The sequence below is a fragment of the Brassica napus genome, chromosome C7 (assembly GCF_020379485.1).
Source record: "Brassica napus cultivar Da-Ae chromosome C7, Da-Ae, whole genome shotgun sequence".
In the NCBI taxonomy this organism is placed as follows: domain Eukaryota; kingdom Viridiplantae; phylum Streptophyta; class Magnoliopsida; order Brassicales; family Brassicaceae; genus Brassica; species Brassica napus.
This window is the reverse complement of record NC_063450.1, coordinates 36,069,388-36,093,360: the sequence shown is the minus strand read 5'-3', so window position 1 is coordinate 36,093,360 and position 23,973 is coordinate 36,069,388. Positions and strand designations below refer to the sequence as shown.

Below are 23,973 nucleotides of genomic sequence, written 5' to 3'. Positions count from 1 at the left end.
CGCTGAACAGTAACGACCCGGGTTCACTCCAGCGAACCTGCACGAACCGGGTTCATTAAAATCCGATTATTTTAATTTTTTTTTTCTCGAAAAACGTGTGAACTTTTGAGGATGGTCTTAGTCTCCAATAAACTTCTTAGAGCACAAATCTATCTTTTATCTTCAAATATCTTCATGGTGTTAGAGCTGCAGTCGATCTGTGGACTCAAAAAAAAAAAAAAAAAAATCTTGTCATCTGCTTCATGCTTCATGCTTCATGCTTCATGCTTCATGCTTCCTTCTTCCTTCAAACAGACAATGGTCACCCACGCAGTTTTAAGCTTCCGACAAACAGATCCAGATAAGAAGAAAAGTTTCTTCCTTTCTCAAGTGCTCGTGTCTTCATTCTTCTCAAGCATTGGCGGCGCTCCAGGAGTAACAGCCGACCAGAAGAAGACCGTCGCGAGCACGCTGCCAGCGTCTGCCCTCACCGAAAAAAATAAAAAAATCTGACGCTTAGTTTCTCTTCTCGACAAAGGCAGAAGCTTTTATGTCTCTTCAACAACATTGCTCTTCTGTAGATGTGATACTCCAAGGTGCTTTGCTGGGACGAGTTCATAACGGACCAGAAAGAAAGAGGAATCTTCCTGAAGATTCAGATTCCACACCATTTATCCACGGTATCATCTATGTTTCTCTCTTTCGAGACAGAGAAGAGGATGAAAAAAAAAAATGTTGTGTCTTGGATTGTCTTGCTGGCTGGTTTAGATTTTTTGGTATGGAACGTGAAGTTAGATGAGTAGGCTGCGGTTAGTTATAACAATGGGTTTATGGAAGCAAGTCTGGTTTTGTAAAAGCACACAAAGTGCTCGTTGAAATGTCAACGTGAAAGGCAGGTTGTTTAGAAGCACAACTTTGGTGGTACATAGATGGAACGCAGAGATTGAGTAGAGCTTTGTTTAGTAGGTGTGGAAACAGTTTTTCATTAGACATATTAGAAGAATGAAATAGGTAATGGAAACCTATATTCATAGTGAGATAAAGAGGTCACAATTATACCTCTGAGTGAGATCAACTAAGCTCTCCAAGTTCAAAAGAAACCTCTGAGTGAAGCCATGTGATACTCTCCAAATATAGGCCTGAATAGATCTCACACTAATGTTTGTCTACAATGGTGAATAGAGCCATTTACCAACACTACAAGCATAATGCTTCAACTCTTCATGTCTCCTTCAAAGCCATCTTCAGGTGCATTCAAACTTGTCAGCTTTGTGTTCACCCGCTGCCAAGTTTGCGGGGGGAGTATTGAAGCCCACATGAGAAGCCCAGTTTCTGATCCAATAAGAAGTCTTAGTGAACCATGTAACTAAGGTTTATAAGTCTATATATATGTCGTTAGTGTCCTCATCAATGTAACCTTGGTTGCCATAGTTGCAGCCACTTTAAACTCCTTTTATAATATCAATCATTATACTTAGCTCTTGGTGACAACTCTCAAGCTTTCTCTTTTAGTTTCTTTGTCATTCAATAAAGCTCTATGAGCTATTAGTCTCCAATAAACTTCTTAGAGCACAAATCTATCTTTATCTTCAAATATCTTCAGGTTCAACGGTTTATGCTTCATTGTATTGTCTCTATGTTGGATATATATGCTAATTAATAAAGGTTAACCAATGTGGGTTGATACTCTTAAGTAATATGTGGACAGTACTATGATGATGCTAAGGCCCCATGTTGAGCTAGTCAGGTATGCGAACACCTGCAAGTGTAAATTCGAGCCTATGTTCGAGGCTCTAGCAAGGGAGAGCGACAACCAATAAAGATAAGTCACCATAGAAAGAAAAACAAATCACAATATGGTACGGCGTAATCATAGTTCAAAGACCAATTGACGACGTTAAATCAGTCTTTACTAGCGTTAGCATGCATTAGAGCATGATTATTGAAAAATTCTTAGGGTGAAATTCTTACCGGAATATAAGAACATGTCTCTTAACTTTTAACTAAAAAAACTAAGAACCGGTTCTTAAATAAGATTTTTAAGAACATGTTCTTAGCTTTTTTTAGTTAAAAGTTAAAAGACAGGTTCTTATATTCCGTTAAAAACTTCACCCTAAGAACTCTCCAATAATCAAGCTTTTAGTGTTACACCATCGTTTGAATGTACTGCATCTATTCATAGGAATTTGTATATACAAGAGCGGATATAAAAAGGAAAGTGCATTCGCCTCCATTAACTTCTAAAAAATTTAAAAAAAATTGGGAAGTTTCGGTTGATTGAAAGTATTAACTATGAAGTGCAAGCAAGCATGTTGCCGAAATTGATTATTAATGTCAAAATATTTTTCAAACATGTATTACTTAGGCCCAGTATAAGTAAGTCCATTAGATTATATTTTTGTTCCCCTCTTCAAAGTTTTTGTTTATTTTATTTGTAAGGGAAGACTAAAATCATTGATCAAACCGCGAACAACTGTTCATTACACTCTCACATAAAACCCAAATGGGAGATCTAAATATGTCTGCTATCGTTTGAAAAACTCTAGCTCCTTCCCGCCTTAAATTGAGTAGAACAAAATTACGAAAATTTTGAATCTTGTTTTAATTTCTCACAACATTCAGTTTGTACCTCCTTTTGAGCAAGCAAGCTTTCGTGAATCACTCATAATAATAAAATATTCATTTTCACCAAAGCGTTACTTTAGAAAAAGGGTAAAGAAATACCCGAAATTTATACATCACACCACCACATGCAAATTCGAATTACATTCTCTCAGACGACATTTTTTTTTCTACTCAACCACTAAAATTAAAATAACAGACAATTAACCATTAAACTCGACATAGAAAAATACTAATTATTTTTAAGAGAAGTCTCTTTTTAGAATTTTGTTTTGTTGCTTAAGCTTCTAATCAAAGCTTATTCGATTTGCTTAAGCGTCAACTTTAGCAACCAACAGGCACCATCGCAGGCTTCGCTTTGGGTGGCCTTCCACGCCCTCTCCGCTCCCCAGTACCAGCCGGAGCCTCCGCAGGTTCAACATCGGCTTTAACCGCCTCGGATTCCGTCTTCTGCTTCTTCGGTGGCCGTCCACGTGGCCTCCCGGAACCACTCGGTTCTGCAACCTTCGTTTCCACCTCCGACGAAGGTTCCTTCGCCTTGGGAGGACGACCTCTAGGCCTCGGCGAGGAAACGGGAGGAGCAGGAGCCGGGACCGCCACGTGGCTTGAATCTCCCTGAGGTTTCGCCTTCGGAGGACGGCCACGGCCGCGCTTGGGCGGAGCATGCGGATCTGGTTTCATGTAGTTGTTCTTCACCATCGCGATCTGGCCGGACTGTTTCATCTGGTTGAGGTGGTAGCTGAGGAGCGTCATGTGAGACGGTGGTAGAGAGGCCTGAGTTGACTCGATGTGCTTCGCGATCGCCGTCTTGTTGCAACCGTTCGCGTCGTTCGATGCTTCGATCGCTTCCATGATCATCTGATTTCCACAAAAACCGAAAAAATCAGATCTACCACATGAAACGGTTCACTATACAATTTCGAGATCTGAAACAGGTGCAGTTATAGATTATTATACCTGAGGATACGGTGGGAGAGAGAAGGGACTCGGCTGCTCCTCCGCCATTGGTGATTGTTGAGGTTCAAACTCGGTCTCCGTCGCCATGAATTTGCAGGGGGAGAGAGAGAGAGAGGAGTGAGGTAGGAGAGAGAGTACTGTTGCTTGAATGGGCGCTGAAGCAAAGAAGCTGTGTGGATTTATCAGAAGTTAATAGTGGTTTTCTTTTTAATTAAATAAATATTGTTTTTGTTTGGAAAGCTCATCGGACGGTTAGGGTGTGAGGGATACGAAAGTTGATCTAACGGCTGCGAGACCGTGAGAATATTATCACGCAGGATTGCTGACGTGGATGAAGTAGCGATAAGCGTTAGCTGTTGTGAATTTACTTTTCTCTCCCTGATTTTGAACTTTACGAAGGATAAACAATTGGGGAATAATTCGGTGATTCGGCTCTTTAAAGTTAGCACGTGTCGAATTATTAATGGAGGCTAGGGAAAAAAGAAACGAGAAACTGAGCCAGGCCCTATTAGAATAAAGGCCCGTTGGACCACATTAATTAACAGTTTAAAAATAATTTTAATTTTAATTAAGGGATTTACTCATATATGCATATCCCAGATATGATGATACAGTGACATTGTTACTACAGGCAATGAACAACAATAAAAAGAACAGAGATCAAACAAATCATGTGGAGTCTATTACTCACAAACAAAACCCAGTGAAGAAGATACAAACGTGAAAACACAATCAAAGGAGGCCAGTGCTCCGGAAAGGGTTATTGTGTTGGTTCACCGCAAAATCACCAAACCCGCTGGTATTTGGCTGCTGTGAAACCGGGTTAACCGGGAATTCCCCAAAATCACCAAATGGATTGTTACTGGCTGGGGGGTTTGGGAATGCTAGCTGTAGTTGCTGCTGCTGCGGCTGATAAGTTGGCTGGTAAGAACCAAAGGGGTTGCTCACAGCTGGCTGCTGAGGTGGCAGAGTGCTATTGGATGTTGCAAAAGGATCGTGAACCTCGAATGGGTTGGGAGCTGGTGCACCGTAGACAGGGCGTTGAGAGGCTATGTAGGCTCCATCGTCGTATAGACTGTTCAGTGTAAGCGTGTCTAAGCCTCCAGCCTGCACATTAATTGTTTTTGAAAGGTTAAAGCCTGCAAATGATATGATATACACGATAACGGACTCTTACAGTAATGTAACCACTCTTTGCTAGTAACAAGGTTCTAGTCTGATGATTTCGTTTCATTGTAACCTTAAAGTTTGTCCAGATATAAAGTAGAGCTTTCAGAAGATTAGCTTACAAAACATATAGTTAAACCAACAATCAACTCTCCGTTCTCACTATTCCATTACTAATTTCCTAATAACAAGGTTCCTAGTCTCAAATTTTCCGTAAAGCATGCACGCGACCACTTTCCATTGTAAACTTGTCCAGATATACTCTAGTGGTTTATCCTAGGCTTGAGGTAACATCGAAAATTTCAGCTATACAGCCAATCCTTAACCAGAAACTAACCGGCTTTGGCTTGATCTATTTTGCGATACACTGTCTAAAACATAAACAACCAGAAGAATGCTTACCAATTGCCTATCGGTGGCTGCAGAGATATCGTTGCTTGGTGTTGTTACCAGGGCAAGCTCCCATCCTGAAGGGTCATAATTGTTTGTTTGACCAAAACGAGGCGTTGGGGGGTTACCTGGAAACAGAGACAAAGAACAGAAATGAGCCAGTAAAAAAAGGGTAACACCATGATAGACATGCAATTAAGATGGTATAGCAAGAAGTTTACCATCAGTTGGGATTACGGCTAAAGCAAGTGCATTTTGGTCCTCGATCGCTGATGCATCAGGAGCAGCAGTGTTCAGGCCCTGTGTGGAAAATTAAACAAAGAGAGCCTGAGAGTTAAGAATAGCAATGGGAAGCAAAAGTGAAATCAAGACTCATGAAGTAATAGTAATAGGATTTTCACCAGTAGATCATCTGTATCGATGATGTTCTGAGACTGAGTGTTGGCTGAAGGAGGAGGTGGCGGAGAAGGTTCAGTCTCTTCAGATACAAGAACGACATCATCTGTATTCAAAACAACTTCACGTTCTTCATGAGACGATTCAGCATCTTCGACAGGAAGGCCATCATCCGGCCTATAAGTTAGAAGCTGCATGTAGACAACTTCATTAGCACATAAAACTCAGAGAGAGAGTTCAAAAAGCCAAAATTCTTGGATCACTCATATGAGAAAAGAGCTGGAAGCTGTGTAGAGATCTTCATTAGCATACCAGTGGCATTGGGACATCGACAGCCCGCGGTGCTTCTTTAATATACTCTTCCATTGTTGTCAGAAAAGATTGTGGGGGCTGGAGACAACAAAAATAATGTACCGTATTAACTTACCGGTACAAGCAATAGTCACCAATTTAATTTAGAAACAAGTCCATGTGGTACCTCTCTTAACACAGGAAACTGAAAATTCCTAGCGAGTTCCAATCCTTTACAGGCTTCATAGAACTCAGATAGGCTACGAGCCTGAAAAGATTACAATATCTCTCGTTAGAAAAGAAAGTGACTATATAAGTAAAGCCTACAAAGAAAAGAATAGGCCAACAAACAGAACCTGCTGACCCGCACGCTTGTATATCTCAAGGGAAGTCATGGCTTCATGTTTTGGCATTTCAAAGAACTGCAATAAATAAATAAATAATCAGGGAAGGGAGAAAGACATGATAACTAAAATGGCAAATAAAAAAAACTAGACCTACCTTGTCAATGAGATTGATAATTCCGTCATTGATAGCACAGTAGACTTTGAAACTCTCCTTCAACACCTACCATTCCATCACAAAAAGGTAAAGATATTTTCGAGCTTTGCTTTTTAGAGGGAAGGGAAAGCTTGGCAGAGCAAAACACCCCAACTGTCTCCGGTTGCGGAAATGTTAATAATATTATCACGTACCAGAGCAAGTGCATATTGTATAACATGATTATGGTTAGCAGCGCCTTCTGGCTGAAAGGTGCAAGACAGTTCATTGATCAGCAAATGTAGCTACAAACAATCAGCTATACAAAGAACTAAGCAAAAGAAGAAAGAGAGAGTACCCTGCAACCGATGAGACGATAGAGAAGCTGCTGCAAAGCAGGCAACTGCACCAAGAGCTCTTCACCATCTAAATCCCTGGTTCTACTGTACCCCTGCCAATCAACAACGCGCAAAATCAAAACCATCAGAAAGAGAGGTCTACACGCAAGACAAAGCTGGAAGCAAAGCAAATAGTTGATACCTTATCCTGCCCTGGGGTAGACTTAGGAAGACGCTCTGCCTCAGTATCATATTTTAAAACCCTGAAGCACTCAAGGCGTTCCTCAAGAAACAACGAATAAGTACGTACCCAGGCTGAACAATCCCAGGCTATGAGAGAAACAAAAAGAAAGGCTAAATTAGCATTCACACTCAATAAGAACCTCTTTTGATCTGTAAAACGCTGAATTGAGGACTCACCGATAGGGCTTGAATCATCCTTGAAATTAGAAAGCTGCAGGATGCGAGCTCTCTGCGAAAAATTAAGAAGCTCCTCTCGAAAGGTGGGGTCTCCTTCCCTTAGAAGGCGGTGAATCACAATTAGTGTTTTCAAGGCAACCTGTTGAAGCAACAACAAGGATGGAGAAGCGATCAAGTTCATATGCTTATTACTCAAAAACTCTAAGAATCACAGGAGAGAGTCAATTGGTACCGTCCAGTTTCTGGTTTTATGCAATCGCCGGGAGAGAGCGTGAATACAGTAGGCAACATCTGCTCTAGCACGAGTCACTGCCGTCGCCGCGAAGATTTCTGCAAAAGTGATACAAACAATATAGGAATCATTTCATAGATCTAACGATTCCCGAGAAAATAACTGAAACCACTCACTTCGGAGATGGCGATCTTTGGGAGGACACTCCACATGATTGGTAGCTTTGACTATGGCAACATCTAAATCCTATTAAAAATTCCCCCAAAAAAAAAAAATCGAATCTATCAGAGAAATGATCAAACGAAAATTAAGGAGGAATCGGGGAAAGCGCGTACGGCGTAATCGCTGTTGACGCGGACGAGGCCGACTTTGGTGGTGTCTTTGAGGGCTCCATAAGCTTTACGCCATGACTGCAGCGTTCCCATCGGAGGAGGACTCTTTCAGATCTCTTCACTCTTCCCCCGAATAAACCGTGGATTATTACGTGTCGATGAGTTTTGTTTCCCGATAAAACCTCCGGCAAAGTTCACGAGGAATCACAAAGTGAGAGCGCAAAGTAGAGAGACGCCCACAAGAAAAAAAGGGACGCCATATTAGTTGGACTCGTTCCGATTTTTTATTTTTATTTTTTCCTAAATTCAAAGTCAATATATATTCAGACCAAAAATAAAACAGAAGTCGGATAATTATTTGAAATGGCTAGTTTATTGAATTTTCTGACCACAAAAATGGAATGGAAGGAATTTTCTGTTGATTTTTATTTAATCATAGTTTATTATATGGCCATTTATAGATTTGTTTTTAATTGACAACACGAAATAATGTAATCAAAGAGACAACACGAAATAATGTAATCAAAGAGAAATAGGATTGGTCGACAAAAAAAAAAGGATAAAAAAAAGAACAAATCTCCAAAATAGCACATTTCTAAGTTTATATCACAAAAATAGCACTCAAAAACTAAAATGACCAAAATAGTATTATATCTTTTGAAAATTTTAATTTTTTTATTTTTCAAAATTTGAAATCTTATCCCCAAAACCTCATTTCTCAACTCTAAACCCTAAACCCTAAACCCTAAACTCTAAACCCTAAAGCCTAAATTCTAAACCCTAAACCCTAAACCCTAATCCCTAAACCCTAAACTCTAAACCCTAAACTCTAAACCCTAAAACCTAAATTCTAAACCCCACCCTTTAACTCTAAACCCTAAATTTGTGATTTTTGATAAAATATTAAGTGATATTTTTGTGACTTTTGACCTTGAATGCTAGTTTGGGAAAAAAACTTGATTTAGTGTTATTTTTATTTTTTTTCTAAAAAAAATACAAAATACAATTCATAAGTTGCATGATTAAAGGTCACGCAAAAAGCATAAATGGTAATGATACATCTCTGACAGTGCAAATGACCTAACTCGTCATAAAATTCGGATCTGCTCCTCTGGATTATCATCTCTTTGTACCACTCATTTTTTTTAATACATAAGGCTCCGACCCCGTGACATTGCATTATTAAAGTCGAGTACAATTCGACGCAGTAAAAATTACATGGTAAAAACTTAATTTTATGAGGTAAATTAGTAAGTTTTGCAGTAAAAACAAGAGTTATCATTTTAGTAAAACTGATGACAGGTAACTTTTTTGATGTATAAGTTGCAGTATAGTTTAAAAAAAATAAATATAAATATAAACATATAATAATGAATTATTATTATTAATAACAAAAAAATGTTAACCTATTTAAAAATAAATAAATAATAAAAATAAATTAATATGTATAAAAATAAATTTTAACAAAAAAATAAGTTGTAATATATATTTATCTAAGAATTGTACTTACTAATGATATTATTTATCCGATATCAATAACAAAATAATCTATAAATTTCTAATCCAAATAAAATTTACAACTAATAAGATTATGTAAAATAATAATTTTAAAATTAATAATTCAAAAATAGGAACAAGAAAGAGAATACAAATATTTGACTAACACAAAATTAAGTTTGTATAATATTGTTAGAAACATTCCCAGAAATAAGAATATTATATTGCTATGATGGCTTTGGAAATATAAATAATGGTTTATTTACAAACATAGAATTCCATAACGTATAGCATAAAGCGTTTCGTCCGTGGAGTGTTTAGGATTTTATTATTTTCACTTGTTATTTTTGACAGAAACTTTAATTATAACTGTAACTCAAATCTTAAGACATAGGATTGGTCATGATGTTGCATTAGATTTTGATTTAATAATTTTACAGAGGGTGTAAATCAAAATTGTAACTCAACCATAATACATGATAACTCAAACTTAAAATCAAAAAGTTAAATTTAATGTATGATTGGTGATATTTTTGAGTTATCTATGAATTAAACTCTTTAACTCAAACTAAATCAATGTTACCACGTGTTACCAATAAAAAAAATTGCAAAACCATGTGTATCTTGTGTAGTTTACATAAACATATAAGAGCAAACATTATTGGTTAGTATCTAAAAACAAGTATCAAAGCAAATTGTATTAATAACTGGACAATAGATGGACACACTAAAAGTTCTAATGAATCTCTTATAAACTCTAATTCAAGAACCTCATTACATTCTTTTTCTAATTCTCTTTCTTATTTTGCTAATTTGTTTCATTAATTTAAAAATGAGATATTCCCTTACATACTCTCATTGGAGATGTTCTAAGCTTCACTGTCATCAATTTCAAAATAATGATCATTTTTTTTCTGTTTAATAAGAAAACATAGTTTAAGAAATAGATTATGGATGCGAGAGTGATAAATGTTGGCCACTTACCAATTTGTAAAATAGCATAGCCAGCTTCATGTTCAAAATTATGTCTCACCAGAGAACATTCGGGTCTTCTTTTCACTGCAACAAAATGTGATTTTGATATCGGTATCAATTGTACCCATAATTTTGATAGATTTCTTGGATATATATAGTTGGTAAAACGTTAAAATGGTGGAACATGCTGCATGCACAAACATGAGATGGGAAATAAACAATTTTTTCTTATTATATCTGAAGCAGAGCTGCAAGATTATTGTGGACATTTCTTCTTGCAGGATAATACTGTCTATGCATACACTTTCATAAATAAAGATTAGTAAAACATGGTCACAGTAATGTAACTGCTTACCAATCAAACATATTATTGGGCTTGTAACCTATGGGTTTGGGTTTCTTTTTTATATATCATATGATCCGTATATCAGACTAAACGTAGAATACTGAAACATGGCAGAGAGAGGAAAAAAAATTGACGTCAATATGCGTATGAGGTTATTTATACAGTACAAATGACGACAAGTTATCAAGTAATTTTTTTCACCTCTTTGTCGAGAACTTAAACATTGTAGAAAGTCTCTTCTAGCGCGAATCAAACCCGAGTAGCTCTTTTACACTGAGCCAACTCTAAGTAATTTTTTACCAAAAAAAAAAAGTTATCAAATAATTTGAAAACACCACACCATGGCTTCCTTGCAAACGATTACATGTGTAACCAACCATTTTTAGTTGATCATATTCATACATGTGTAACCACTTTTATATAATTTTATGTTTTGCTAATGAAGCAATGCTAACAAAGTAACATGATCTATCAACGATATAATTAACAAACTATTTATTCCATTTTAGTTTAAGAAGAAAACTATTTATTCCAAGTTTCTAGAAAGAAAAAGTAATAATTGTGTATATGTGGTAAGAAGAGAATTTTCCGAATTGGTCCAACCGATTGGTCCTACAACATATACCATAGTCGACTCCAAATCCTAAATGTTTGGACAAATCGAAAATTAAACGGACAACTCGCATAGACTGATAGACCGCATAAAAACTGCATACATGCTGCGTAGACCTCTGAATTTTTATTCCTATCTAAAGATTCTAAACCCACCCTTAAAATAATACCTCCACAATAGAAGTGTGTTAAGCGCATAAACGCCGTTTAGGCCTAACACGATTTCTTGGACACCGGCAAAAACGAAAACAAAAAGTAAAGATAGTGAAAAGTTTAGGGTTAACGTGTAAACCTTTTTTTTTTTGGTGTAAATGTTAAGATTTATACCAGACTTTTATGTTTTTTAAGGTTGTGGAGATCCACTTATTACAAAAGAGGAAAGCAAGATCAGAGAAGGAAATATAACAAAGCTAAGGAGGCCGATAGGTGAGGGAGAAGAATAGCTGGAGCAGCGACGGAGACTGTGGTCTTGAAGGAGAGATGGAGAGGAGCTGATCCCTGATGAGCCTATCAACACGCGAGATCACCCCTGCTTCTGAAGTGGCAACCCGCTTGAAAATGCGAGAATTCCTCTCCCGCCAGATGCAGTAAACAATAACCTGCATCAACAATTTAATCACCACTCGCAACTGAGGAGATACAGCGATGATATCAGCAACCTCAAGCATAGACGACGGAGCAGCTTGCCAAGCGCTTCCAGAGAAGTGAGACCAGACAGCTGAGACATATGGGCACAAAAAGAATAAGTGGTGATGGGATTCATGTCCAGAAGAGCACATGACGCAAAGCGTAGAGACATTCATGCCCCACGAGGACAATCTATCTTTAGTAGGTAGTCTGGAGAGTACTGCCATCCAAGCTACAAAGGAACATCTTGGAATCTCTTCTTTAAACCATATCAGATCCCACCAAGGGACCTCAGGAGCTCTCTCTCTGATACGGTGCCATGTTGCTTTAGAAGAAAACTTTGGAACAAAATGATCAGCTCCATTACGCCAAAGATACTTGTCATCACCCCTATCCGAGTGAGGTGGGGCCATGGTTGAGAGCACAATCTGCAAAGTCACTGCCTCTTCAGATCTTGCTGGAGGAAGAAACCAGTTTCCATCTACCACTGCTCTGATAACCGGAGCTTCACAGTTGATCCGAAGATCTCATGGACCTCTAGCTCCCAAAGCCAAGATCAATGCCCCAAATCTGTCCAAGAGTCGTGCCAAAAACTTGCAGTACATCCATCTCCAACACTACATCTCATGAACTCTCTCACCCTTTCTCTCGCTCTGATGATCATGCTCCGAACAGTTGGAGAGACTCTTTGAGAATCTGGTATAGTCCAATAGCAATGGTTAGTGAACACATTAGCCTTGATCCAAGCAACCCACAAGGAGCCTTCATCAGAAAAATAATTCCACACTCTTTTCAACTCAAAGACCATTTGAAATTCCTCCACCCTTCTCAATACCAGACCCCTCTCCTTCTTTGGCTTGCAGATACTAGCCCAGCTGACTCTAGCTCCAGCTGCCGAAGTAGTACTATTTTTCCACAGAAACGCCGAACATAACGAGTCAACTTTTTCATAAAACCGCTTAGGCAGGGCAATGACCGAACTCCAGAAATTTACCATCCCATACACTACTGAGGATACTAGTTGAACTTTCCCTGCAAATGACAAAGTCTTAGCAGTCCAAGAATGCAATTTAGCGGTGATGCGTTCAAGAAACGGCTGGAGAGTGGCGAAGCTGATTCTACTAGGATTTAAAGGTAGACCCAGATACCTAGTAGGGAAAGTTCCTATTCGGAACCCCGAGATGTCACTGATCACATAAGCTTCGACCTCAGAATAACCCCCAAAAAAAATTTCAGACTTTTCAGGATTCATGTCTAGGCCTGTCCATTCTTTAAAGACAGATAGAACCTTTTTAATACCTGATATGGAGTGCCTAGACCCATCAGAGAAAACCAACAGGTCATCTGCAAAAAGCAAGTGTGTGATCCTTGGTTCATGACAATTTGGGTGCAGTCGAATGTCTCCGTCATCTACTGCTTTTTCTAGCAGTTTTGATAGCACTTCCATGATCAAGATAAAGAGGTATGGGGAGATGGAGTCTCCTTGTCTCAGACCTTTCTTACCGGGAAAGAAACCGGCGAGTTCACCATTGATGGCAACTGAGAAGCGAGGAGAAGTTATACACTCTTTTATCCAAGTGACAAATAGAAGAGGAAAGTCTTGAGCCGCTAGCAGTTTCAAGATGAAATCCCAAGAGACTGTGTCAAAAGCCTTCCTAATATCCACTTTCAGCATACAACTTCTCTGACAGCGCGGGGACTTGTATGTTCTGATCAATTCCGAGGCGAGAAGAACATTTTCACCCAAGCTACGACCTTTAAGGAAAGCCGCTTGATTCATGGAGATACAAGACCGCAGGATAGGTTTCAGTCTATTTGCTAAGATCTTTGTGATGACCTTGTACACTATGTTACAGTAGCTGATAGGCCTATAGTCCTGAAGTTTGCAAGCTTCGTCAGATTTTGGAATCAGCACAATAGTGGTTGTATTAAGGTCCTTGAGTAAACGGCCATTCCTGAAGAACTCCCCAATTGCAGCAATAACAGTCCCATGATGATCTAATGAACTCTACCGGATATCCATCTGGTCCTGGAATTTTATTCAGAGGCAATGAGAAGATTGTACCCTGGATTTCTGCAGCTAGAACTTCCCTTTTCAAGTATGCTTGCTGTAGCTCTGAACTATTAAAGGTTAGCAACTCTCTAAGACCAGCAACATCAACAGGGGAGGAGTTCATGTCTGTTTCTCCAAGAATTCCTTGAAAATATGAGGCAGCATGCGCCTTGATATCAGCTGTTTCGCCGATAAAATTGCCATGGCCATCGTTAAGAAAGTGAATATGGTTCCTGGAATTTCTTTGAGTTACTTACTGGTGGTAAAATGTAGTGTTTCTGTCTCCCACATCTGCCCATCTTACTCTTGATTTTTGTCTGTAAAACTTTTGCTCTGCATTCAAAAGTATGTTTAATGTTGCTCTTTCCTGATGCTCCTCTCTAGCCGCTACCGGGTCTGGCCTAGTAAGGAGAGCTCTCTGTAGAAGTCCTACCTTTCCTGTTTGCTCCTTCACCCTTTGAGAAACACCGCTGAAGTTCCTTTTATTGAGGTTCCTCATATCTTTTTTCATCATTTTCATTGACCTTACCAGCCTGAACTGAGTTGTCCCCATGATAGTCCCCGGATTCCACACATTAGAAACAACAGATGCGTAATCTGGATGGTCCATGACATGATGAAAGAACTTGAAAGGCTTCCTAGATGAACGTCTGACAGAGGGAATCTTGACAATGTAGGGAGAGTGATCAGATTGCCCTGGGTCCAAGAAGTCTGCATAGGAGTCTGGAAATCTTGTCGCCCATAGCTGATTTATAAGAGCATGATCAATCCTCTTCGAGATAGGGTTTACCTCATTATTATTCCACCAAGTGAACGGAGCCCCTTTAGACTGAGCCTCGAAGAGCTCTGAGTCCTGCAGAGCAATATTCATATCTTCCATACCATCATCATCAATAACTCTTGTAGGGTAACCAGAATGGTGAGAGAGTCTCAGAATCTGGTTAAAATCGCCTATAACCGCCCACGGTGAATTTGACATGGCCGGTGTTCTATTAATCTGCTCTAACTCCTTCCATAGAGCCATCCTCTCCCCAACCTCGTTAAATCCATACACAAAGGTGACTGTGAAGGTCAAACTTTGCGCCAAAATATGAATGCCACAGGTAACTGCCTGTGCAGAAGCCTTGTATATAAATACTGAGACCGAGGGGTCCCAAACCACTACTATCCGACCAGAAATGTTTTCCCCGTAGTTCCCAAAAAACTTCCAACCGACCGGGATAGCACTACGGATTCTGGCTTCATTACTACTGTGAATATGCGTCTCAAGAAATGCTCCAAAAAGAGGTCTCTGAATATTAATCCAGTCTTTGACCATGTCGTGGCGTCGATCACTGTTCAGTCCTCTAACATTCCACGCAAAAAACATCGACATATTATTTATATGGATTTATTGGCCTCGCGGCCGCTCTTCCTGCCATGGACCAGAAAGAAATCATCGTCGGAAGCCCGACCAGACTGTTCAGAGTTACCCACTTCAGATGAGGCTCTATCTCGCAACATGTTGCCACTCCCAGCCGCCGACCCAGGATCGACCTCTGAATCAGAATTTTCTTGCAACCCATGTCGAGCAGCTTCGCCAGCCAGAGTTTTTACTGAACCACCAACTATACTGCACTCGACCGGAGGAGGTATCGGCACTTGAGCCTCAGCGGGAAGCTCCCCTTCTTCAAGGACAACCTTCGCAGTATTATCCTTTATTGCATCAGATGCAGGAGGGATCACTTTATTAGCCACTTTTGTACGACTCGGCATGGATTTGTTTCTAGTTCGTGAAGGTTCACGTGCTGGACTCTCTGATATCTTCCTATTGGAGGATCCCGGCTTCCCGTAGCGGCATTTTGTCTGGAGGTGACCGTACTTCTTACATAGATCGCATTTCAGAGGCAGCCACGGGTAAGATACGGAAATTTCATTTTCTTTACCGTTCGAGAACCCTGAGATTATCTTGTTTGGTAGCGGTTTTGTCAAATCCACTTTCACATAAAGCTTTGCAACTTTAAAATTTAACTTACGCTCTGTTTCAGGAGCAACAGAGACTGGTTTTCCCACCGCTGTAGCAAGCCTACTTAGACTCTGCTTATTGAATAGCAGGTAGGGGACTTCTCTGAGTTCAACCGGAATCACCGCCGATGTTATCGGAGCTTCCTCAGGAGTGAACTCCGGAGACCAGGGAGCAACGAACATTGGGAAACCAGCCACATTCCAACACGTACGACCTAGCAGCATCTCTCTGGTTTTGACGTTTGAGACGCGCAGCAAAAATTCTCCTTCTCCAACGTTATGGACGAATATCCTAGGACCATCTCTGGCCCATAAGGCGTTAATTACTCCAATAATACGACCAATTCTAGGCCAATCCCCATGAAATCTGGCGTAAATGAATTCTTTAAATTCCTCTTTGGCAGCTGTGATGTTATCGTTTGGAATCAGAACAAAAGGCACGCCCGAGATATGTTCAGTCGGAGTTCCTAGTTCTTCCAACTGACATGAAGCTTTAAGGAGACTAGCGTAGTTCTTGACCTCCTTAACTTCAACAGCGTCCCCTGCATTTGAAGCCCTAGGGGGAGTATCCGCAGCAGCAATAACAGAGGCTGAGACCGGTACAGGTTCAGCGTAACCCTCCTCTACAGTAGCAGGAGTAAGTTCATCTTGAAAACCCGAGGACGATAGATCCAGAGGACCCGTAGAACTGGGAGAAATTTCATCTACTGCAACCGGGCCTGAAGGGTCCGAAGAGCCTAGTGAGCCTGGGAGAGAAACTGTTGACGCAATCTGAGAGTCAACTACTATCGTTATCGGCGGGGACTCGTCCAACGGAACCACGGTAGTGGCTATTGCAGCATCAACGCATGACGCGCCGGCGACATTGGATTTGTTCCTCAATGATTTGACGGTAGCAGAAGGTCTAGAGGCACCGAGAAGGCGCGTCATCTTTGAGGACCCATGAAAGAGGTTTTTGCGTTTCTTCTTTGGAGGCATAGCCGGTGAGCAAGAGAAAGAGGGAGGTGAAGAGTTCTCGTCGGCACGGCGTGAGGCCGACCAACGGTGGAGCTAGGGTTTGGGAAACCTTATCTCCTATCGCCTTTTTTTTTGGGAGAGAGGAAAAGCCTCTTTTAAAAATCCAAAAGAGGCTTTTAGTCGTTAACGTGTAAACCTGCTACAACATTGTGGTGTTTTACGTGTGAATAAAGTCAAAATTTGGTCACTAGAAGAAGCCTTTTTCTTACATATAACAAATTAAAGAAGAAAGGTGTGTTTAACTATCGCTACTTCCGCAATGACTTAAAAATGGTTACATTTAGTCATTAAACATGCAACTATCGTTTTCTCACGCCTAATCTTTCTAAACCAAACCCCACCCACTCTTAAACAACATTTTCAAATCATTAAAAAGGAGAATCATAAGAACACAACAGAAGAAATGATCCCATCATTACAAACAAGAAGCTTCTAGCTATTACGTAAACCCACCAAAGAAAACCATTAGATAAAATGGCAGATTCCGATATAGAGACCAGCAGCAACCATAACAGCAACCACTCAACCGCATCAACGACAAGCGTTCATATTTCAGCTCTCGACGGGATAGTCAACGCAAATTCACTCTTCACAGTTGCAGTCTTTGTCGGAATCACATTCGACCAACCACGTGACCTCAACCTCGCGGATAAGACGGAGTGCAACGCGGGACGAGACGTGGAAAGGGACCTCGTTGTGTTCGAAGTGATCTCATTTGCATTCTTCCTCTTCTCCTCCCTCGTGGCTCAAGGGCTGAAGCTAACAATAAACTTGTTGAACAGCAAAGAAACAGACGAGGTTTTTAAAGCAAATATCAACAGTGATCTGCTTCGTCTCGGTGTGGTTGGTGCAGCCGGTGGATCCATCTTGGGCTGTGTGTTCCTTCTGTTGTCAATGGTTGAAGTTATTCAGCTCCGTCTCGGGCTGCTCTCTTGTGGTACCTCACTGGCGATTCATACCGTGTTGGCGCTTGTGGTCTTGGTCTCTTCTGCTCTTAGTGTTTATATTTTCACTGTGTTTTACTCTTTCAGGAAATGATTGATTATCTTTTTACATATATTAAGAACCTGATAGAGGTAATTTTGTAAAGTAACATATAGTTGTTAAATTAATGATATAAGTATACATATGTATCTTGGTATCTACATAAAGAAAGAAAATAGTAATATTTAATCACTACAAGAAAACAGCAAGGATTCTGAGGGAAAAAATCGTCGGAATTTCGTCGGAATTTCGTTATTCCGACGACATACCGACGAAACAAGTCCTCGGAAATAATTCCTCAGAATTTCTTCTTTCCTCGGAAATCCCTCAGAAATTTCCGACGGAATTCCGAGGAACCAAATTTCCGAGGATCACTAGTTTGTCGGAAATCTCCTCGGAATATACCGAGGGAGAACTTCGTCGGGATATTTCCTCGGAATTCATCGATCGATGCGTTTTTGGACATATATACATCGATCGATCGGAATATACCGAGGGACATGTTCCTCGGAATATTCCGAGGAAAATGTCCCTCGGAATATACCGAGGAACCGTTCCCTCGGTATATTCCGAGGAAAGGTGTCCCTCGGTATATTCCGAACGTTTTTTTATAAACAGAACGATCGATTGACTTATGTCCAAAAACGCATCGATCGATCGAGTAAAAAATGTAATGAATTTCCTCGGAATGTAAAAAATATTAATTTTTTTTTAAAAATAAAATTTTTGAAATTTAAATTCGAAAATATAAAATTAAAATTAAAATTGAAATCATATTAATTAATATTCAAAGTTTCACAAATAAAAATAAAACATTCCGAGTTTTTGGAAAAAAAAAAACTACGGGTCTGGCACGTCCGGGAACACCTCGTTCGGGTACATCCTCTGCATCATCTCCATCATTTGCTGGTTCAGCCTCCTCTGTGCCTCATAGCCCGCCTGTTGAGCCGCCATCTGGGTCTCCAACAAAGATATGCGATCATCCTTGTCCTTCAACTGAGCCGTAAGTACTTCTGGATCAACAAAGGGCGGTGGTGCAGAAGAAGGAGGAACCGACCGGGTGCGACGACCCAAACCGACCAAACGTCCCTTCTTCTTTGGAACCGACTGAATAGAAAATAGCCAAATTTACAAATTTAAACCAAGAAATAAATGAATTGAACTTTAAAAAAAAAGAACTTACGGATTCAACGATTTCGTTGATTCGAAACCGGGACAAGTTGGTCGAAGCCGTCGAAGCGTCATCCTCGGTTTGAAGCTGAGACACTTCGTCTACCACCTGAGTTTGGACCATGTCGACCACGTCCCTCACAAGACCGTCATCAATCTGGCCGGTCTTCTTGTTGGTATACGCCCTCCTCATTAGGGCGAGATCATCAACCGGCTCCCCATCATTTTCTTCCGTCTTGAAAAAACATAAATTAAAGAAACATTAGAAATTAGAAGAAATGCACAATAAATTAAAATTCTGAAACTCAAATAATTGAAAAAAAAACGGTTGAACTTACCATGCGATCTCCCAGAGTGGCAATAGATTGAGCACCCAAGTTATGCTTGTAGATGCCCTTCCCTTTACGGTCGCTCCTGCGGTTGGTGGAGTTGGTGGAAGAAGTTTCTTTCGTCTCTTCCTTATCCCAATGCGCACACAACTCCCTCCAGACCGTGTCGTTCATCGACTTTGGGACCTTTTAATAAAAAAAAAAAAAGTTTAATAAATTAAAAAATAGTTTAATAAATTAAAAAATTGTTTAATAAATTAAATCGAACCTTATTGATTTCCCACTTCTTCTTCCACTCGTGGATCTGCTTCCCATAGTTGTCCATAACTTTATGGACGAAGTGGTGATAGATAAAGAGCGTCTCATCGGAATTCCAGTTGAACTCTTGCTGAAAAAAAACACAATTAGTAGAAAATTTATATTAAAGATTAAAAATATAAGTAAAAAATTAGAATACTTACCGCAAACTGACGAAACCACAGAACCTGCTTGTCGGTAGGGAAGTGAGTGAAAGTTGGATGTCCCCTGTCGAGGGCCGAGTACATCATACGGTTGATCCATGCGCTCATCCCGTTCCCGGATCGGTTGAACCTAATAAAAAGAACAAACGGTTAATAATGAATCCAAATTTAAAGAAAAAAAATGTTTAATTACCATGTTTGACCCCGTCCATGTGGATACGGAGTGAGATACGGAAGATGGTCACGACCGGGCTGTTGATGCAGCAGCGGGAGCGAGAGGAGCAGGAGCGGGTGCAGCAGAGGGAGATGTATGGTTGGAGCTGTGGGGCGAAGGGAAATCCTGAAAATGGCTGGAATCCCGAGATTGGCTCCCCGTACCACCACGACCACGACGCTGTCGAGGCCGGGTCTGATCATCATGAGACATGTAAATTAAAAAAATATATTTAATAAATACAGAAATATATAAATTAGTTTTTTTTTTAAAAAAAAAATCCCAAATAATTTAATCACAAAAAAAGATTTATATATATTAAAAATATTTAATAAATATATAAAAATAGTTCTAATAAACAAAAAATAGTTTTAATAAATAAAAAATAGATTAATAATTACAAAAAATAGTTTTAATAATATATATATATATTAAAAATATTTTTAAATCCCAAATAATAGTTTTTAATCACAAAAAAAGTTTTATAGATATTTAAATGTTTTGTAAAATCCAAAAAATCGAATTTATATACAAAAAAGATTTTGTAAAATCCAAAAAATCGAATTTATATAGAAAAATCGTTTTGTAAAATACAAAAATCGATTTTATATACAAAAATCGATTTTATAAATACAAAAAAATAAAAAAATTATTAAAAAAATTATAAATCAATTCAACAAAACAAATTATTCAACCAAATCACAATTCTAAACCTATTATACAACCAAATCACAATCCTAACCAATCACCCTAACAAAAATCTATCAAAACTACACAAAAACCTAACAAATAGAACCTAAGAGGGTGTGATAGGGTCCTTACATGATTTGTGTAAGAGAAGGGGGAGATCGCCGGAGATATCGTCGGATTTCAGGGGGAAATCGCCGGAGAGAAGAGAGGAGTCGCGCAGAGGAAGAAGAGAGAAATGGGGAAGAAGAAGGGGCTCGTGGTTATAAAACCTAGGGTCCGACGGACATTATCCATCGGAATTCCGTCGGAATTCTAATTTCAATTTTCGCGAAATATTTGCCCGGTAAAATGAAAATATTCCGAGGAAATTCCGACGGATAGTAAAATATCCGTCGGACTTTCATCGGAATATTCCGAGGAACTACCGAGGAACTAGTGTTTGGGGTTTCAAAACATCAATTTTTGTTGCCGTATTTCATTTCTTATACAATTGTAATGCATACCATTGAGGATTTTTTGTATAGATGAGCATAAACCATGAAATAACAAATTTCAAAACTAATTGAAAGTATTCCCTTTACCGTTCATTAAAAGGTATAAGTGTTTCTCTTATGTTGTGGGATTTCGTTCATACAATCGGAAAAGTGTTAATTATACGGTAAGGAACAAATTTTTGACTTCATAATGAACGTAAGACACTTAATAAAGGTTATATAGGTGTTATTCAAACCGCAAAACGTTGTTTTCGGTTTAAAAACCCTATTTCCTCGGAATTTCCTCGGATTATTCCGAGGGAATTCCGTGGAAACCCTCTACTTCCTCGGAATTCCGTCGGAATATTCCGAGGAAATTCCGAGGAACTAGTGTTTGGGGTTTCAATACGTCAATTTTTTTTTATAAACGGATCGATCGATGTATATATATCCAACAACGCATCGATCGATCACTAAGATGGACCAAAGCGTAACAATGTGATCGATCGATTGGACTATCCCATTGATCGATCGAGAATCTCAAGCTTTCCTCGGAATGTCCTCGGAAAATCTCGTGTGTTTTTTTTTAAACGGATCGATCGATGTGTATATATACAAAAACGCATCGATCGATCACTAAGATGGACCAAAGCGTAACAATGTGATCGATCGATTGGATTATCCCATCGATCGATCGAGAATCTCAAACATTCCTCGGAATGTCCTCGGAAAATCGTGTAAGTTTTTTTTATAAACGGATCGATCGATGGATATATATCCGAAAACGCATCGATCGATCACTAAGATGGACCAAAGCGTAACAATGTGATCGATCGATTAGATTATCCCATCGATGGATCGAACAAAATCTCCGGAGCCTTTTTATAAACGCATCGATCTATCCGTATTTGTTCAAAAATGCATCGATCGATGCGTGTGCGGGAAACAAAATTATAAGGCAAAACGCGAACTTTTTGGATCAAAACCTCAGAACTCTCATCCCCTCCGATTTCCCCTATAATTCACCCCCCCCCCTTTTTCTCTCTCTATAATTCCCCTTGATTTTTCGAGCTCTACCTGATTCCTACGCTCGTTTTCACCCTAAGACAGGTATACTCCACGAATCTCCACATTCTGAAATCGTGTTCTTGAGGAATTTTTTGGGTTTTGTGAATTTCTTATTTCCATGTTGATTCCTTGATCAAATATGCATGAAACAGATGTTTAAACATAGAATAGAACACAATTGTCTGTGATCAACGAGTTTGGAACAGGATTTGAGATGATTTAGGGATTGAGAATTTTTTTCAATTTGGTTTTTTTTATCACAACTCGATTTCGCCTTTCATTTTCATGTTGCTTTGAGTTCTTAATTGATTATAACCATGTTGAGAGCAATGATTCTATTTTGTAGAGAATGAAGCGCACGAAAACATCAGCAAAGAAGAACACACAAGAAGAGGGTTCGTCTCAGCGAGAGAATCAAAGGCCAAAGAAGTGGGATAAGTCTGATACCACCCACTACAACAACATGAAGAAGGTAGCCGTTCCGGCTACACAACTAGTGTGTCCTGAGACGATGACAATATTGGGAATCAAATCAGACATTGAAGGGCTGTTCCAGAACATGGGTCTAGGCCAACTATGCAACCTCAACGAACCCACTTATCCGGAGTTGGTACGCCAGTTCATAGCATCCGCATACGTCAGCCGTCCCGATGATAGCCATCAGGAAGGTTTTCTGGCATTCGTAGTGCAGAAAGTATACTTTGAGGTATCTTTCACAAACCTCTGTGGACTATTTGGATTGAGTGCAGGGGAGAGGACATCTGGTCTTTATTGGACTTCAGAGCTGTTGAACTTCTGGGAAACGATTGGCACAGGGGTTTATAGATCTTCTCAGGCAAAGGAGTCACTTATCCGGAGCCCAGTACTGAGATATGCCACACGCCTCATTGGCTCATTGCTATACGGGACAACCACAGCCGCATCAGTCACGCAATGGGAGTTGTGCCTCCTGTACCAAGGTGTGAGGCATTTGCTACCGGCATTTGGAAACTCTACATTCCCACCTGCTACTGCCTTCAACATGGGAGCGGTGCTGGCCGCAAACTTAGCAGGATACAAGGGGAAAGTAACCAAATCCAAGAGCAATGCATGTGGATTTGGTGCAGTGATTACTCGGATCCTTACACATGTGGGTGTAGACTGCGAGAACCATCAGGTAGCACTGGACAGATCGAACAACATTGCTTGGAACTACCTGGATGTCATTTCTCTAGTAAGTAAGGAGTTCATAGCTGGTCCCCACTCGAGGATCGATCGGGATGGTCCTTACGTCTACGTATTCCAGGACCGAGCGAAGAAAACACTCTACTGCCACCTGCCTCAGATCGGCCCGACTGCTCTACTTTCAGAGGCTGCAGTTGAGTTCCTACCCCCTGCTACCGCACTAGTAGACAAGCCATCCTTCTTCACGCCAAAATATCAGACCAAAGGCAAGGCCGTGGTTGATGAAGAAGGAGAAGATGAGGCTGCACAAGCCATTCCAGATGATTCACAACCCCATCAGCTACTCCCATCAGACTCCAGCCAGTACAAGCTGCAAGAGCTTCCACCGAACGCCACTTCGCGCCAGCAACAACATTGGAGAGATCAGAGCATAAAGACAAACAACGACATGCTACACAAGATCTGGGCTGCCATTTCACGTATCAGGCCGTGTCGTTGCCAAAAGGATGATGTAGTTCATCGGGACAACTCTCCATCCAGCTCTGGTTCGGGTTCGAGTGGTACACACAGGGTAAGAAAGAGGTCCAAGAGACCCACAGATGCAGGAACATCTGGAGCAGGAGACGAGGAGTAGGAGCTATCACCGGCCAGTATTGCCATTTGATTTTCGACCGCGCTATTTTAT

General features: G+C 40.0%; 5 protein-coding genes and 1 long non-coding RNA gene across 6 annotated transcripts; 2 read left to right on the top strand and 4 right to left on the bottom strand.

Moving 5' to 3' along the window:
- Positions 1-169: 169 nt before the first annotated feature.
- LOC125590257 lies at positions 170-1,459 on the top strand. The gene is made up of 2 exons (XR_007326568.1): positions 170-458; positions 522-1,459. It is a non-coding gene; the product is annotated as an uncharacterized LOC125590257 (long non-coding RNA).
- Positions 1,460-2,679: 1,220 nt separating this feature from the next.
- On the bottom strand, positions 2,680-3,739 carry LOC106406902 (HMG-Y-related protein A-like). Its single transcript, XM_013847646.3, has 2 exons — positions 3,559-3,739; positions 2,680-3,459 (listed from the first exon to the last, which is right to left on the bottom strand). Exons 1-2 carry the CDS (start codon positions 3,643-3,645, stop codon positions 2,926-2,928), a joined length of 621 nt encoding a protein of 206 aa, XP_013703100.2. The 5' UTR covers positions 3,646-3,739; the 3' UTR covers positions 2,680-2,925.
- Positions 3,740-4,096: 357 nt separating this feature from the next.
- LOC106410791 (putative clathrin assembly protein At2g01600) lies at positions 4,097-7,907 on the bottom strand. The gene is made up of 15 exons (XM_013851398.3): positions 7,608-7,907; positions 7,449-7,518; positions 7,273-7,370; positions 7,041-7,179; positions 6,823-6,950; positions 6,641-6,733; positions 6,498-6,548; positions 6,304-6,369; positions 6,159-6,224; positions 5,990-6,070; positions 5,824-5,901; positions 5,517-5,702; positions 5,337-5,415; positions 5,128-5,243; positions 4,097-4,665 (listed from the first exon to the last, which is right to left on the bottom strand). The coding sequence occupies exons 1-15, from the start codon at positions 7,695-7,697 to the stop codon at positions 4,291-4,293; spliced, it is 1,716 nt and encodes a 571-aa protein (XP_013706852.2). The 5' UTR covers positions 7,698-7,907; the 3' UTR covers positions 4,097-4,290.
- Positions 7,908-11,444: 3,537 nt separating this feature from the next.
- Positions 11,445-12,074, bottom strand: LOC125590589. Its single transcript, XM_048764205.1, has one exon. The coding sequence runs from the start codon at positions 12,072-12,074 to the stop codon at positions 11,445-11,447; it is 630 nt and encodes a 209-aa protein (XP_048620162.1).
- Positions 12,075-13,967: 1,893 nt separating this feature from the next.
- LOC106408072 lies at positions 13,968-15,089 on the bottom strand. Its single transcript, XM_013848900.2, has one exon. The coding sequence runs from the start codon at positions 15,087-15,089 to the stop codon at positions 13,968-13,970; it is 1,122 nt and encodes a 373-aa protein (XP_013704354.2).
- Positions 15,090-16,969: 1,880 nt separating this feature from the next.
- Positions 16,970-17,904, top strand: LOC106409410. Its single transcript, XM_013850055.3, has one exon. The coding sequence runs from the start codon at positions 17,210-17,212 to the stop codon at positions 17,771-17,773; it is 564 nt and encodes a 187-aa protein (XP_013705509.2). The 5' UTR covers positions 16,970-17,209; the 3' UTR covers positions 17,774-17,904.
- Positions 17,905-23,973: the final 6,069 nt, after the last annotated feature.